General features: G+C 36.2%; 2 protein-coding genes across 2 annotated transcripts; one reads left to right on the top strand and one right to left on the bottom strand.

Moving 5' to 3' along the window:
- The first annotated feature begins 4,392 nt into the window (after positions 1-4,392).
- Positions 4,393-5,468, top strand: LOC126724292 (germin-like protein subfamily 1 member 7). The gene is made up of 2 exons (XM_050428886.1): positions 4,393-4,586; positions 4,790-5,468. Exons 1-2 carry the CDS (start codon positions 4,472-4,474, stop codon positions 5,323-5,325), a joined length of 651 nt encoding a protein of 216 aa, XP_050284843.1. The 5' UTR covers positions 4,393-4,471; the 3' UTR covers positions 5,326-5,468.
- Positions 5,469-11,926: 6,458 nt separating this feature from the next.
- LOC126724258 (germin-like protein subfamily 1 member 7) lies at positions 11,927-12,949 on the bottom strand. The gene is made up of 2 exons (XM_050428761.1): positions 12,785-12,949; positions 11,927-12,584 (listed from the first exon to the last, which is right to left on the bottom strand). Exons 1-2 carry the CDS (start codon positions 12,909-12,911, stop codon positions 12,049-12,051), a joined length of 663 nt encoding a protein of 220 aa, XP_050284718.1. The 5' UTR covers positions 12,912-12,949; the 3' UTR covers positions 11,927-12,048.
- Positions 12,950-13,942: the final 993 nt, after the last annotated feature.

Consider the following 13,942-nt stretch of genomic DNA (forward strand, 5'->3'; position numbering starts at 1 on the left):
TATCTATCAAAGTTATGAACATGAAGAGACTTGACACCTATAATGGGATCCAACAATTAAAGAAAATTGTCAAAATTAGAAAAACTATTATCTTTGAAGATCTAACCATTGAAGATTTGGAAATAGTTACAAATAAAAAGCTAGAATCTATCAATGAATATCTTGTTTGAAAGCTCGGATTTGTGCTAAAACACAAGAGATTGTTCAAACCCCCAATAAAAAATTACGGCTAGATTGCTTTTACTCTAACTTAGATTAAGTGCGGAACAAGAGTAAATAAGTGCAATGAACCGATAACACTACCCTAAGCCATATTCATCCATCATCAACAATTAAATGAAAGCTTTGAGAGTAGGGAAGAAAAATGCAAACACAAGATAACACCGAGATGTAGTATCAAAAAGGAAACCGAAAAACTCGGCGAAAAACCTCTCCGCGACCCTCCAAGTCGAAATCGATCCACTAGAGAATAAAGTTGGAGTACATGAATAAAAAAAGACCATCTAAGCTTAGTCTACCCCATGTACTTGAGCCCTCCAAGCTCCAGCTACCAACTAACTTCTCAGAGCCTTGTCTTCTCCAGCTTTCCAAATCCCACAATTCATCCCAATTGCATCCGCTAATGAATGGCTTATTCCAATGCTTCTCAGCAGTGGCTTATTCCAATGCTTCTCAGCAGCACCAAAATCTCACTTTACATTCGGTATGGGTGTGGTAAGTGTTTGAGCTATCGACCTCTCAAAGATCTAGAGATTGAGAGGTAGGAGTTGAGGAAAATCACAAGGAAATGTGTAGATGATTGTGGGTATAACAATCTCTAACTCTCACCAAAATCTCACTTTACACTCAGTATGGGTGTGGTAAGTGTTTGAGCTATCGACTTCTCAAAGATCTAGAGATTGAGAGGTAGGAGTTGAGGAAAATCACAAGGAAATGTGTAGATGATTGTAGGTATAACAATCTCTAACTCTCAAGTGCATTTTCTAGGGTTTTCTCTCTGAAAATAACTCCTTACACTTTGTGGGTAATGAGGGTATATATAGTGTGGGTAAAGACGTGGTAAAGCAAAATATAACTTTTTGCCAAACAGAGACTTTTGTGGGTCCTTCGTAGGTTGGCCTTACCTATGAAACAGTCGCAAAAATTCCAACTTGGCACGACTCTTCATCTTCCAGTCATGTGCTCTACATGTGGCTTTTTCGCAGGTTGCTTCTTACGAGCCAGTCGTGAAATCCAATTGTTTATTTTTTGAAGCTTGATTCTTCACCGATCTCTCACACTCATCCCTTACAATTAAAACCCACATACATACAAGGAAAATAATTAAAGAAATTACAATCAAATTTGGCACGGAATTAAAATCAACACAATATAGTTAGAAATCATTGTTAATTTGTGTCTAGCTTCTCCTTCACATGTTATGCATGATGATCATGGCAGAGATATAAAAAAGAACATGTTAGTGCATTTGGTGGAAATGATGAGTCTATAACTTATGATGGAGAAGCACCTATATTTGATTATGTGGAATAAAAAAAAAAACACATAGAACAAGCCACTCATGAACAACCCATAAAAACACTGTTAAGATCTAACCAAGACTATTGGCCTTCCAAAAATTATTCTCCTATTGTGTGTGTATTGCTCACTAATGAGGGATGAAAACTCACTTGGTGTATAAAACACTTGTGAATGTTTAGACCCCCAAATACAAATTTTTCAATACAAGCTTATATTCAAACAATATATGTGCGGAATATGAAATATAAGCAATACCCAAATTAGCAAACTACTCTAAGCCATTAATTAATCACAGCTAGCAGAAATTAAAAGTTAAGAGTAAGGGAAAGAGAGATGCAAACACAAAATAACACCGGCACGTGTTATCGAAGAGGAAATCGAAGAACTCGACAAAAAACCTCTCCGCCGTCCAAGCGATAAATGATCTACTAGAAAATCAATTGGGATACATGAATAGCAATAGACCCTCCAAGCCTAATCTACCTAATGCATCTAAGCCCTCCAAGCTTCTTACTCCAACAAGGTTATGCCAAACCGTGTCTTCTCTAGCTTTCCGAATCCTGCAATTAGCCCATTGCATCAACTAATATGAATTGATTCTCTCTTGAACTACTTCCCAAACACTAAGAACCTTCACACTACTCTGAATTTGGTGAGATAAGGATTTGGTTTATGATCCTCTCATGGGTATGACGATAGAGAGGGTGAGAGTAGAGGAATTTGGAGAATCAAGTGTATAAGATTATAGATGAATCAATCTTGTTTTTCTCTAGGGTTCCCAAATTCTCTCTGGAAGCACTCTACATTTCGTGGGTATGAAGGTATTTATAGTAGGGTATGAGATGGAATGTGAAAAGACACTTTCAGCAAAACAAGGTGCACTGGTGAGTCACTTGCGACTGGGATGAGTCATGAGTTACCAGACTAGGCTAAACTGTACTTTTTGTCCTGTAGTGATCCAGCTGGCCTGACTCTTCATCTTCCTACATGCTTCACACTTGTGCTTCATTTTGGCGAGTCACCACTTGCGAATTAGTCGCGAGTCCAATCTCGAGTCACCTTCTTGTTGCACACTCTTGATCAAATCCTCACACTCTCTCACACATGACCCTTACATTATTCCCACCAAAATACAGGGTTTCTAAATGCTGAATTACAAGCAAATTTGGCCCGAAATAAAGCCAACACTTAGTTGAATAAATTCAACTTTACAAGGGAGCATAATATATTTACCATGAAATGATGTTGCATGAGCCAAAGAAAAGAAAAAGGTTGAAAGCTTTATTGAAAGAAATGAAATCTTTGTATAAGAACCACTCCTATGAGTTAGTGAAATTGCCTAGTGCATGAAAGCATTCAAGAATAAGTAGTTTTTCATATTGAACTTTAAACCAAATAGCTCATGGCCAAGGAACAAGGTGCGATACTGTGATTGATTTTAAAGAATTCTCCTCACATACAAATAAAAAAAAGGTCCTCTATTAGAGTTATTTTCGGTTTGGTTGTAAACACAAATTTGGAGATCGAACAGCTTGATGTGAAGAGTAATTTAATCTTTGGCGACATAAATGAAGAAGTTTATATAGATTAATCAAAAGGTTTCAGGCCCTCCAGGGTTAAATTTAAAGCGGATTTGCTTTGATGGTTGATAAAGAATTTGTATCTCTAGCCAGCACCAAGGTAATGCAAAGAAATTTTATTCATGTATGGTTGAGCATGGGTATGACAAGACTACGTATGATTATTGTGTGTTTGTTAAGAAATTTCTGATGGTGATTTTATTATTCTATTTGTTGAACACATGATGGTTGTCGGTTTCTACATTTTACTCCCAAAAAAAAAAAAAAAAAGTGATGGTTGTTGGTCCTGACACACTCGTAAAATTGACAAGTTGATGAAGGAGTAGATTAAATTATTGAGTGTAACGGGCTTAGAACTTGCAAAACAGATACTCTATGAGGAAAGTTATGTTGAGAATGTGTTAGATCGATGTAAAATGGGTTAAGGCAAAACTAGTGAGTTCTCCTCCGCTTGCAACTGCAACTCACTAGTCCTTGATAAATTTAATTTTGTCGTAAAAGGAAATAGAATATATATATATATATATATATATATATATATATATTGTTTTTAGGAATGGAATATATATATATATATATATATATATATATATTGTCTATTGGAATTCACACACGTAGTTGTCTGATAATTTTGTTTTCTAAGAAATATTTGGTTAGGTGTAAACAGTATGACTTCATGTCTAAACAGTAAAAAAATCTTTCAACTCTAAACCAAATACAGCATAACATGATGAGAAATCAAAACAGGGGAAGCGGCAAGAATATCCCAGATGCCATGGTGGTTGACAAATGACAATGACAACTACTAGTTGTTGGTTCTGGAAAACTATTAAAAAGTATTTAGTACCCACCAATTAAGATAAGGTCAACGTGATAATTTCAAACCACTGGACTTGGAGAATTTAAGCCAAGTATTGTTATATTGCACGCAGCCTACAACGGAAAAACTTTCACTAATTAATGATTCGGACAGAGTCAACATTCATGGAAGCTTATTTCAATTTTTAATACACAATGAATCTACATAAGGTTTATTTGTGGGTATAGGACAAAGAAACATTATTTTTGATAAGATAGGATTGGACCAAAGCAACATTAAAAATGTACAATGGCATTGAAGAGGTCCCATTTGATTGGTTTTTAACAATGTGCAACAAATAGTAGTTAAAGAATGGTTCATTCATTAAATAAAAAAATGCGATAACCGTCGAAGAATTATCAAATCTTATATGCTCTCTGTTTGTGCAAAAACATAGACCGCTTCTGTGACTCCTCTCAATAAATAGACATTCCCATATGCATTGTTTCCCATCCCTCACCCAAAGCAAGAATACGCAAAATACTACACAGCAAGAGAAAGAACCTCAAATATGATGAAAGTTGTAATTGTGGCCATTTTGGCTTTGGCAACTACCCTTGTTTCAGCTTATGACCCTAGTCCTTTGCAAGACTTTTGTGTAGCAACTAACAACACCGATTCTGCTGGTATGTACATACTCTCATTCTTATTAGTAAAATTATCATAACGTTCTTTTGAAATCATTATAAGTTTGACACATTCCTTTGAATTATGCCCAACACTTATACCACCTACCTTAGATTTATTTTATTTCTTCTGCAAGACATGTTCTTGTCCATTGTTACAGAAGTGTCTTATTTCTGTCAATAACAAACTTTTCTTTGTGCAGTTTTTGTGAATGGAAAATTTTGCAAGGAACCAACGCTTGTCACAGCCAATGATTTTTTCTTCTCTGGACTCAATATTCCTGGAAACACAGCTGCAAATAAAGTCGGATCAAATGTCACTCTTGTGAACGTCGATAAATTACCAGGTCTCAACACTCTAGGCATATCTTTGGCTCGCCTTGACTTTGCTCCATATGGCTTGAATCCTCCTCACACTCACCCTCGCGGCACTGAGCTTTTGGTTGTCATAGAGGGTACTCTCTTAGTTGGATTTGTCACCTCCAACCCAAACAAACTCTTCACCAAAGTTCTTAATGTGGGCGATGTCTTTGTATTCCCAATTGGTCTCATTCACTTCCAATTCAACATAGGGCAGACTAATGCTGTTGCCTTTGCTGGTCTCAGTAGCCAAAATCCTGGAGTGATCACCATAGCAAATGCTGTCTTTGGATCTAATCCTCCAATTAATCCTGATGTTCTCACCAAGGCCTTCCAGTTAGACAAGAATGTAGTTGAATATCTTCAAAAACAATTCTAGTCAAACCACAAATAGGAAAAATATGTGTAAATTGGGATGGTGAACCACTAAATTGTTTGAATAAAGTTTGTTTGGTTTCCCTCACTGTAACACCACAAAGATAATTACTATCAAATAAAATGGTTTCTTATGATTGTTTTTTTTGTGTCATGGACTCATGGTGTGATAACAAAGGCAGAGCATTTAGTTCATGACTAAATCTTGATTACAACATGGATCCACAATGTTTGAAATCACAAGCACTTTTTTTAAAAAGAAAAACACAAGCACTGATAAAGTGATCAAAATTGTAATAAAAATAGACAAAATTATTATTCTCATTTTTACAAAATGACATTTCAAATTGAGGTCTATGTTGCGAGAAAATCTACCACGCGTCAGGTGCATGTATCCCTTCCGTGTGAAAGGGAGGATAAATGCGCCCAATGCATGTATACCACCTCCTCAGTACGTAGCACATATTCTATGTCAAACAACAGTCCTAAACTTGATGTAAAATTTTCATAGTGTTGAAATAGTAAGAGTATTTACTATTGAGAATCTATAACTCGATGTATACATATAGAGGAAACATGGAAAGAAAAATTAATATGAGGTAAGGAAACGTAATACCTAAGCAGTTAAAAAATTATTCAGGGAAATTACATAGAGAGACCCACAGTTTATTTCCTATTTTAAATTAAGTCTCAAGTTTTTGATTTTGTCAATTAAAGTCCTTGACTTATGAATTTTATTTCAATTTGAAGCCCATGCCCATCTTTGTTATTCATTTACATTATTCTATTTCTAGGTGGAAATAGAGCACAAAAAAAGAGAAAATTGATGATAAAATATTGCATTTCACTTAAGTAACCATTTTCAATTTTTGGCAAATATTTTTCCCCTAAACAAAACTTTCTCACTCTAGAAAGGTTTTTCGCTTTCTACTATCTTTGTTCATTAAATGTCAAATTGATTTTGTTAGCTCCATAATTTAGGTTGGCAAACCCTGAACAAAAATGTTTCTGTTATGTATCTTGGAAGCATTTTTTTGAAGTCAAGACAGCTACCTAGGTTCTATAGATAATATTCAACTTGTAGCCTATTCAATAAATTTGGATTGATCGAGTTTTAATGTGTTTGAAGTGAAGATAGGTACTAGTCAAAATGAAAATTCATCTTGTCAAGCCTCTACAATTTCATGCAACCAAGGCTTAACAATAATAGAAAACCCTAGAGAATGTGGAAAAGACTTGGAGAGCCACTGATTGTATATCTACGATTCTTGTGCCCCTTTGGGCACAAGTGCACGCAATGAGTTTTGGTTCTCCTTCGTGGGATGTACACCTTGGCCTAGGGTGGACCATGGCAGAGGGTGTAAATGGAGTTGCCACCTAGAATAGGTCTAGGAACCATAAATGTAGCACCCTTGTGAAGGGCTAATCTTTACCAGTGCATGTATCTAGAGTTTAGGTATAGGGATGAAAAGGTGTTAGGCACCCAACCCCACCCGACCCATGGGTCAGCCTCCACTCAATGTGTTCCAAATCTTAATCTCATTAAAGGGTTATTTAATATGTTATTCTAAACTCACCTACATTCTAGCATGCATCTAATGCAAACAAACATGGCATATCATCCTTTAAGCCTAGCATTCATCTATCGTGACATTAAACATATATCACCAAGGGCAGCAAACATCACAAGGCAGATTAAGCAATTATATTCAAACATAGCATCATGACATTCAACCAAGCATATTATCAAATATTTAAGCAACTCATGTTCAATCAAACAAATGCATATTCATGTGATCTATGCATGACTTACCTCACTGCATCACAACACTTATGCATCAATGCATGTTCATGATATTCAACCAAACAAGAACCATAATCAAGATCTAAGCAATAAACAAGGAAAAAAAAAACATGTTAAAAACCTAAAATAGAGCCTAAAACAAAGGAAACAGGACTAAACATGTGAAAGAAAACAAAGAAAACTAGATATGGGTTCCTGGGCAAGGGTGTGCGTGCACATAACACCTCAAGTATGCGTATGCATGCATAAAGCATGCGCACACATACAAACCAGAAACCTAAACCTCGGCAAATAGAACAGAAACTAAACAAAAACACGAAAACTAGCAACCTATTATGCTTCAAATATAAACACAAAACAAGCCTAAGTTAACATAAACACTATGAAAGTAATAAAACATATAAACAACACACACACACACACACACACACACACACAAAAACAAAGAGATTGGAAAGTCAAAGTTAAGCATGCGTACGCACGGCTTGAGCATACGCATGTATGTGTATGCACACTTAGGGTTTCCTGTGCCTTTTCTTTTCCAAAAATAATTTTATTTTCTCCATAAATATTTCCTCAAGTCTAGATTTCACAAGAATGGGCCCCAAATCAACCTTGGGCCTCAGAGTAATGTCTTCATTAGGGAACAGGGGCCCGAGTTGTAAGGGATACAAAATGAGGTGTCTACAACCCCCTACTCTTAAAAGCCTCTACCGGTGATCTAGCGTAAAGTATTTTCAGATTTCATGGTGTAGAAGATACTGCCTTTCCAGAAGATCAAGTTTCTAGAACAAAATCTTCAAGTGGGTACTTGAAGTTTTAGAAGGGAGGTTCATGTGGAACAAAGCCTACTATTCAAGTGGCTAACATTAGTAAATACTAATGGGTTGTATCAATTTAGAATATTGATATTCTGATATTGTAAAAAATTCAATTCAATTAGTGGATTTATTTTGGTTATGGGGTCGGTGGAGAAGCCCCCGTAGTAGTTTTTTTTCCTTTGGATAATTTCTCATTGGTTTTTCCCTACATCACCATATTGTGCATTATTTATTTTCATTGTTATTTGTTTTGTTGCACAATATTGGTGTAGTCTTTAGCCAAAGCCAAATCATAATTTGACTAATTAACTACTTGGCTTAAAATTGGTTAAATTGCATATTTGAGGTCTAAAGGAACTAACATATTTATAAGGAAACCTTATGTGAAACACAGAGTTTAATTAATGGTTTTTTCTTTTATTTGCTCTACTAATGCCCTGAATAACGAAAATGGATAACTAAGATGGACAAGGACCTTAAATTGAAACAATTTCATGAATTTGAGATTTTAATTCACAAAATTGGCAATATAGGATCAAATTTGAAATATGGTAAATTTTGGGTCTTTTATGTAATTAAATTTTCTCTATCACCATCACCATGCTTAAAATTTTAGCCGAAACTCATTTGTTTGCCATGGATAGCTTTCGGCAGTACAAAATTCTCTCTATTACCATCACCATACTTATGCCGGGGTAGAAATGTGAAAGATATAATGCTTTTTCACAAATGAATTGTTGAACTTTCTACTTAATTTTTTTAAAACAACTTTTAAATTAATTAAAGAATTAGTAGTATTTTACATACAAAATAATAAGGGGAAAATTACATACAAAACCCACAATGTATACTGAAAGTTCAAATAGTGTATAAAACACCCTTGAATGTTTAGACCCCCAATTACAATATAACCAATTCAAGCTTTATGACAAACAACTATTGTGCGGAAAATGAACATAAGCTATAAACAGAATTGGAAATCAATCTAAGCCAATTATAAATCACATCCACAGCAAAAAATAAAAGGCAAAGATAAAGGGAAGAGAGATGCAAACACAAGGACAACACACGATGTGTTATCGAAGAGGAAACCGAAGCCCTCGACGTAAAACCTCTCCGCCGCCCTCCAAGCGGTCAATAATCCACTAGAAAATGTAGTTGGGATACATGAACATCAATAGACCCTCCAAGCCTAATCTACCCAATGTACCTAAGCCCTCCAAGCTTCTTACTCCAACGAGGTTGCGCCAAACCTTTTTCTTTTCTAGCTTACCGGATTCTGCTATAATCCATAGCATCCGCCATCCTTGGCATCTTCCAATACTTCCCAAAGCTCCAAAAACACTCAAGACTCTAAATGGGTGTGGGTAGTGTTTGGATAGAAATCTCCTCTCAATAGGTATGACAATGAGAGAGAAAATGGGAAGAGACTACAAAGATTTCTCTCTAAGAATGAGTAGCCCTCTCTAATTGGGTGGGTGTTTTGAAGAAACCTCTCTTAGGGTTTTTCTTTCTGAATAGCCACACATATTTTGTGGGAATGAGGGGTATTTATACTGGTGTGAAAATGGAATGCGAAGAGTCAGTTTTTCCAAAATAGGGTTGGCTGGCGACTTGACCTCACGACTTGACTGAGTCGCGAGTTCAAGCTGCGAGCTAACTGAATGGCCAGTTTGGATTTTTGTCCTATAGTGCTCCAGTTGGCATGACTGTTCAACTCCCCTGCATGCTCTGCGCATGTGCAACTTTTGGCGGCTTGCAAGCCGCGAGCCTCCCCCGAGATCTAGCCGCGAGTCCCTGTTTCACTGCACAGTCTTGAACATATCTTCACACTCTCTCACACACTACCCTTACATGATTCCCACCTAAATACCGGGTTTCTAAGTGCTATATTACAAGCAAATTTGTCACGAAATAAAGCCAACACATGGTTGATTAAATTCAACCTTACATATACCATGTTTTAGATTAGGTCTCAAGTCTTTAAATTGATCAATTAAAGATCCAAAGTTATGAAATTATTTCGGTAAGGTTGAATTTAATCAACCATCTTGTTGGCTTTATTTCGTGCCAAATTTGCTTGTATTTCTGCATTTAGTAACCTTATATTTAGGTGGGATTGTTGTAAGGGTAGTGAGTGAAATAAAGTGTTGAAATGCTCAAGAGTGTGCAAGAAAACAGAGACTCGCGACTTGATCTCGCGGGTGACTCGCGGCTTCAAGCCTCCAGAAGCAGCACACATGCCAAGCATGCCAGAAGTTGAAGCGTCATGCTAGCTGGAGCACTACAGGACAAAATAGGACATTTTACCATTCTGTTATCTCGCAGCTAGATCTCGCGACTTAGTCAAGCCGCTAGGCCAAGCCATGAGCCAGCCCTGTTTTGAAAAACCTGACTCTTCACATTCCATTCTCACCCCAGTATAAATACCCCTTATACCCACAAAAGAAAGAGAGCTTCCAGAGAGAATTTTGAGAGAGAAACCCTAGTGTTATACAAGATTGATTCATCCACAATCTTCACATAAGAGACTCTTCAAATTCCTCAACTCTCTTCCTCTCCATTGTTAAACCCTTGAGAGGTTTTTTTACCAAAATCTTTTTTTACCAAAATCTTTTCTCACCATATCCATTACTGTGAGAGGGCTGTTTGGTGTTCTGGGAAGCAGTTAGGAAGGAACCAATCTACATTGGTTGATGCTATGGTCAACTAGCGGAATCCGGGAAGCTAGAAAAGAAATAGGTTCAGCGCAACCTCGTTGGAGCAAGAAGCTTAGAGGGCTTAGGTACACTGGGTAGATTAGGCTTGGAGGGTCTATTGCTATTCATGTATCCCAACTACATTTCTAGTGGATTACTTACCGCTTGGAAGGCGGCCGAGAGGTTTTACGCCAAGGGCTTCGGTTTCCTTTTTGATAACACATCGTGTGTTGTCCTTGTGTTTGCATCTTCCTTCCCTTTATCTTTGCCTTTTATTATCTGCTGTGGATGTGATTTTAATTGGCTTAGATTAATTACCAATTCTGTTTATAGCTTGTGTTCATTTTCCGCACACTAGTTGTTTGTCATAAAACTTGAATTGGTTATTTTGTATTTGGGGGTCTAAACGTTCAAGGGTGTTTTATAACCTATTTGAACTTTCAGTTTCAATTTAAGGCCCATTTCAGTCTCCATTATTTTTTTATGTTGTTCTGGGCAGTATCAAAGAAAAAACAAAAAGAGAAAACCATGAATTAAACTTTGTGTTCACCTAAGGCTTGCTTATAAATCAACATGGCTGTCATTGAACAGAGTGTGCAGAGAGAAAACTCTTTCTTTAGAGAGAGAAAATTTCTTTGTAAGTGAGAAAATGATTGTTAGAAAATCGAAATTGATTAAAGTAAAATAGAAAATTTAGAAGAACTACCACCGGATTTGGATGATGTTTTCCTGTCTGATTTGCCTTAATAAAATTGACTTACCTTCTTCTAAAAAAAAAAAAAAAAATTTGACAAAATGTTTTATAAGTTTGGGACTTTAATTGACAAAATTAAAAACTTGAGACCTTATTTGAAACAAGATGTAAACTCTAGCCTTGTTATGTAATTTCCCCAAATAATCGTATTTAAATGCTTTAATATTTCATTTGTTAACTTCTTTCCCTAGTGTAATTTTTTCCATGTTTCCTCAGTATGAATATATAGACCATAGTGTTGTAGAACTTCAATACTCTTACTATTTTAACATCGAAAATGTTGCTTAAATGTTACATTTAGGACTATTTCTACATAGATAGGTGCTACTAAGCCCTAAATTTGATCTACCATTTATAAACTTCTGTCAATTTTTAACACGATTTTGATCAATTTTATATATAAGTTCTTGTAATTTCAATCGCTGTGGATCAAAGGTGTAATCAAGATTTAGTTGTACGCTAATGTCTCTGCATTTTCTATGACACCATGACACACAAAAAAAAAAAAAAAAAATCATAAGAGAATTATATTTGATAATAAATATTTTAATGGCAATACAGTTTGGGAAACAAGGAAAATTTTAATCAAACTCTGCTATGTAATGGTTAATCATTCCTATTACAAATATTTTTCCTAATTGTAGTTTGACTAGAATTGATTTTGAAGATATTCAACAACATTCTTGTCCAATTGGAAGGCCTTGGCAAGAACATCAGGATTGATTGGAGGATTAGGTCCAAAGACAGCGTTTGCTATGGTGATCAACCCAGGATTCTGACTGCTAAGACCAGCAAAGGCAACAGCATTGGTCTGCCCTACATTGAATTGGAAGTGAATGAGACCAATTGGGAATACAAAGACGTCTCCCTTGTTTAGAACTTTGGTGAAGAGTTTGTTTGGATTGGATGTGACAAATCCAACTAAGAGAGTACCCTCTATGACTACCAAAAGTTCAGTGCCCCGAGGGTGAGTGTGAGGTGGATTCAAACCATATGGTACAAAGTCAAGGCGAGCCAAAGATATGCCTAGAGTGTTGAGACCTGGTAATTTATCGACGTTCACAAGATTGACACTTGATCCGACTTTATTTGCAGCTGTGTTTCCAGGAATATTGAGTCCAGAGAAGAAAAAATCATTGGCTGTGACAAGTGTTGGGTCCTTGCAAAATTTTCCATTCACGAAAACTGCACAAAGAAAAGTTTGTTATTGTCATAAATTAGACAGTTCTGTAACAATTGACAACATGTCATGTAGGGGAAAAAAATGTGATAGAGATGATATAACTGGCGGGCATAAATTCATCAATGAGTAGAACTTTTAATGATTTCAAAAGAAAGTGATAATAATACTACTACAGCTAATAATCACAAGATTATGTACGTACCAGCAGAATTGGTGTTGTTAATTGCAACACAAAAGTCTTGCAAAGGACTAGGGTCATAGGCAGAAGCAAGGGAGGATGCCAAAGCCAAAAGGGCCACAGTTACAAGGTAAGAAACAACTTTCTTCATATTTGAGATTCTAGTAGAGTACTCTGCGTATTCTTGCTTTGGTGAGGGGTGGGAAGCATAGCAGATGAGGATATGTGTATTTATAGATAGGAGTCAGTGAACTGGTCAATTGATTTTTAATAAACAGAGCATATAAGACTTGGCAATTATTCAACCTTAATCACAAATTTTTATTTAATGGGTTATCCATTCTTTAACCACTACTAGTCGTATATGTTTGTTTATTCAAAAATGGCAGAAATTTATTTAAGAAAAAAGAGCTTGTACAATATTAAAAAGAGAAGTAAGGAGCCTATGTATTTGCTAAAAGCAATCAAATTGGACCTCTTCAATGCCATTTTGATGTTTTAACGTTGCTTTGGGCAACCCACAACTAAAGTTTATGTTGAAAGTATCTTTGAAATAGAATGACTGAAGCTCCCAAGTATGTTGACTCTGTCCTCATCAATGAAGTGGTCCACCATTGTAGGCTGCAGCTGGGGATATGCAATACAACTATGCTTTGCGTAAATTCTCTAAGTCGAATGGTTTGAACTTATCTTGTATTGACCTCATCTTAATTGGTGAGTACTAAATACTTTTAATACGAGGAGAATGCATGCCTTCGTAAAGAGATCTGCTAACAGATCGAGCCTAGACATGAACTTTCCTTTTCCCTCATTAAGTGATAATTAACCTCAATATGGTTTGTTCTTATGTGAAAATAAGATTAGAAGCAATGGCTAAGGTGGAGATATTATCGCACCATAGAGCAGGAATATGAGAAAGAAAGTCAGCAACGTCTTTTAGTATCAGCTTTAGCCAATGTTGCCAAAGTTCCATATTCAGCTTCTGTTAAAGAGTGAGTTACGGTTGCTTATCTCTTTGCAAACCAAGTAACAGGAGTGTTGACTAAGAAAATGACAGCCTGTGGTTGAGCGCCAGTCAATGGGATTCTTGGGCTAATCTGCCTCTGTAAATGCAGAGAGAGCAAGTGAGCCAGGGCAAACGATAGCCCAAGGCAAAATCTATTGAAGATACTTTTAACAGCA

This window comes from Quercus robur, chromosome 1 (assembly GCF_932294415.1).
Source record: "Quercus robur chromosome 1, dhQueRobu3.1, whole genome shotgun sequence".
Lineage (NCBI taxonomy): Eukaryota > Viridiplantae > Streptophyta > Magnoliopsida > Fagales > Fagaceae > Quercus > Quercus robur.

Excerpts from the sequence above, each read along its gene's own strand:
- LOC126724292 (XM_050428886.1), top strand. The coding sequence starts at position 4,472 with ATGATGAAAGTTGTAATTGTGGCCATTTTGGCTTTGGCAACTACCCTT. Across the intron at positions 4,587-4,789 it reads TAACAACACCGATTCTGCTG|TTTTTGTGAATGGAAAATTT; the intron begins GTATGTACATAC and ends TTCTTTGTGCAG.
- LOC126724258 (XM_050428761.1), bottom strand. The coding sequence starts at position 12,911 with ATGAAGAAAGTTGTTTCTTACCTTGTAACTGTGGCCCTTTTGGCTTTG. Across the intron at positions 12,585-12,784 it reads TAACAACACCAATTCTGCTG|TTTTCGTGAATGGAAAATTT; the intron begins GTACGTACATAA and ends TTCTTTGTGCAG.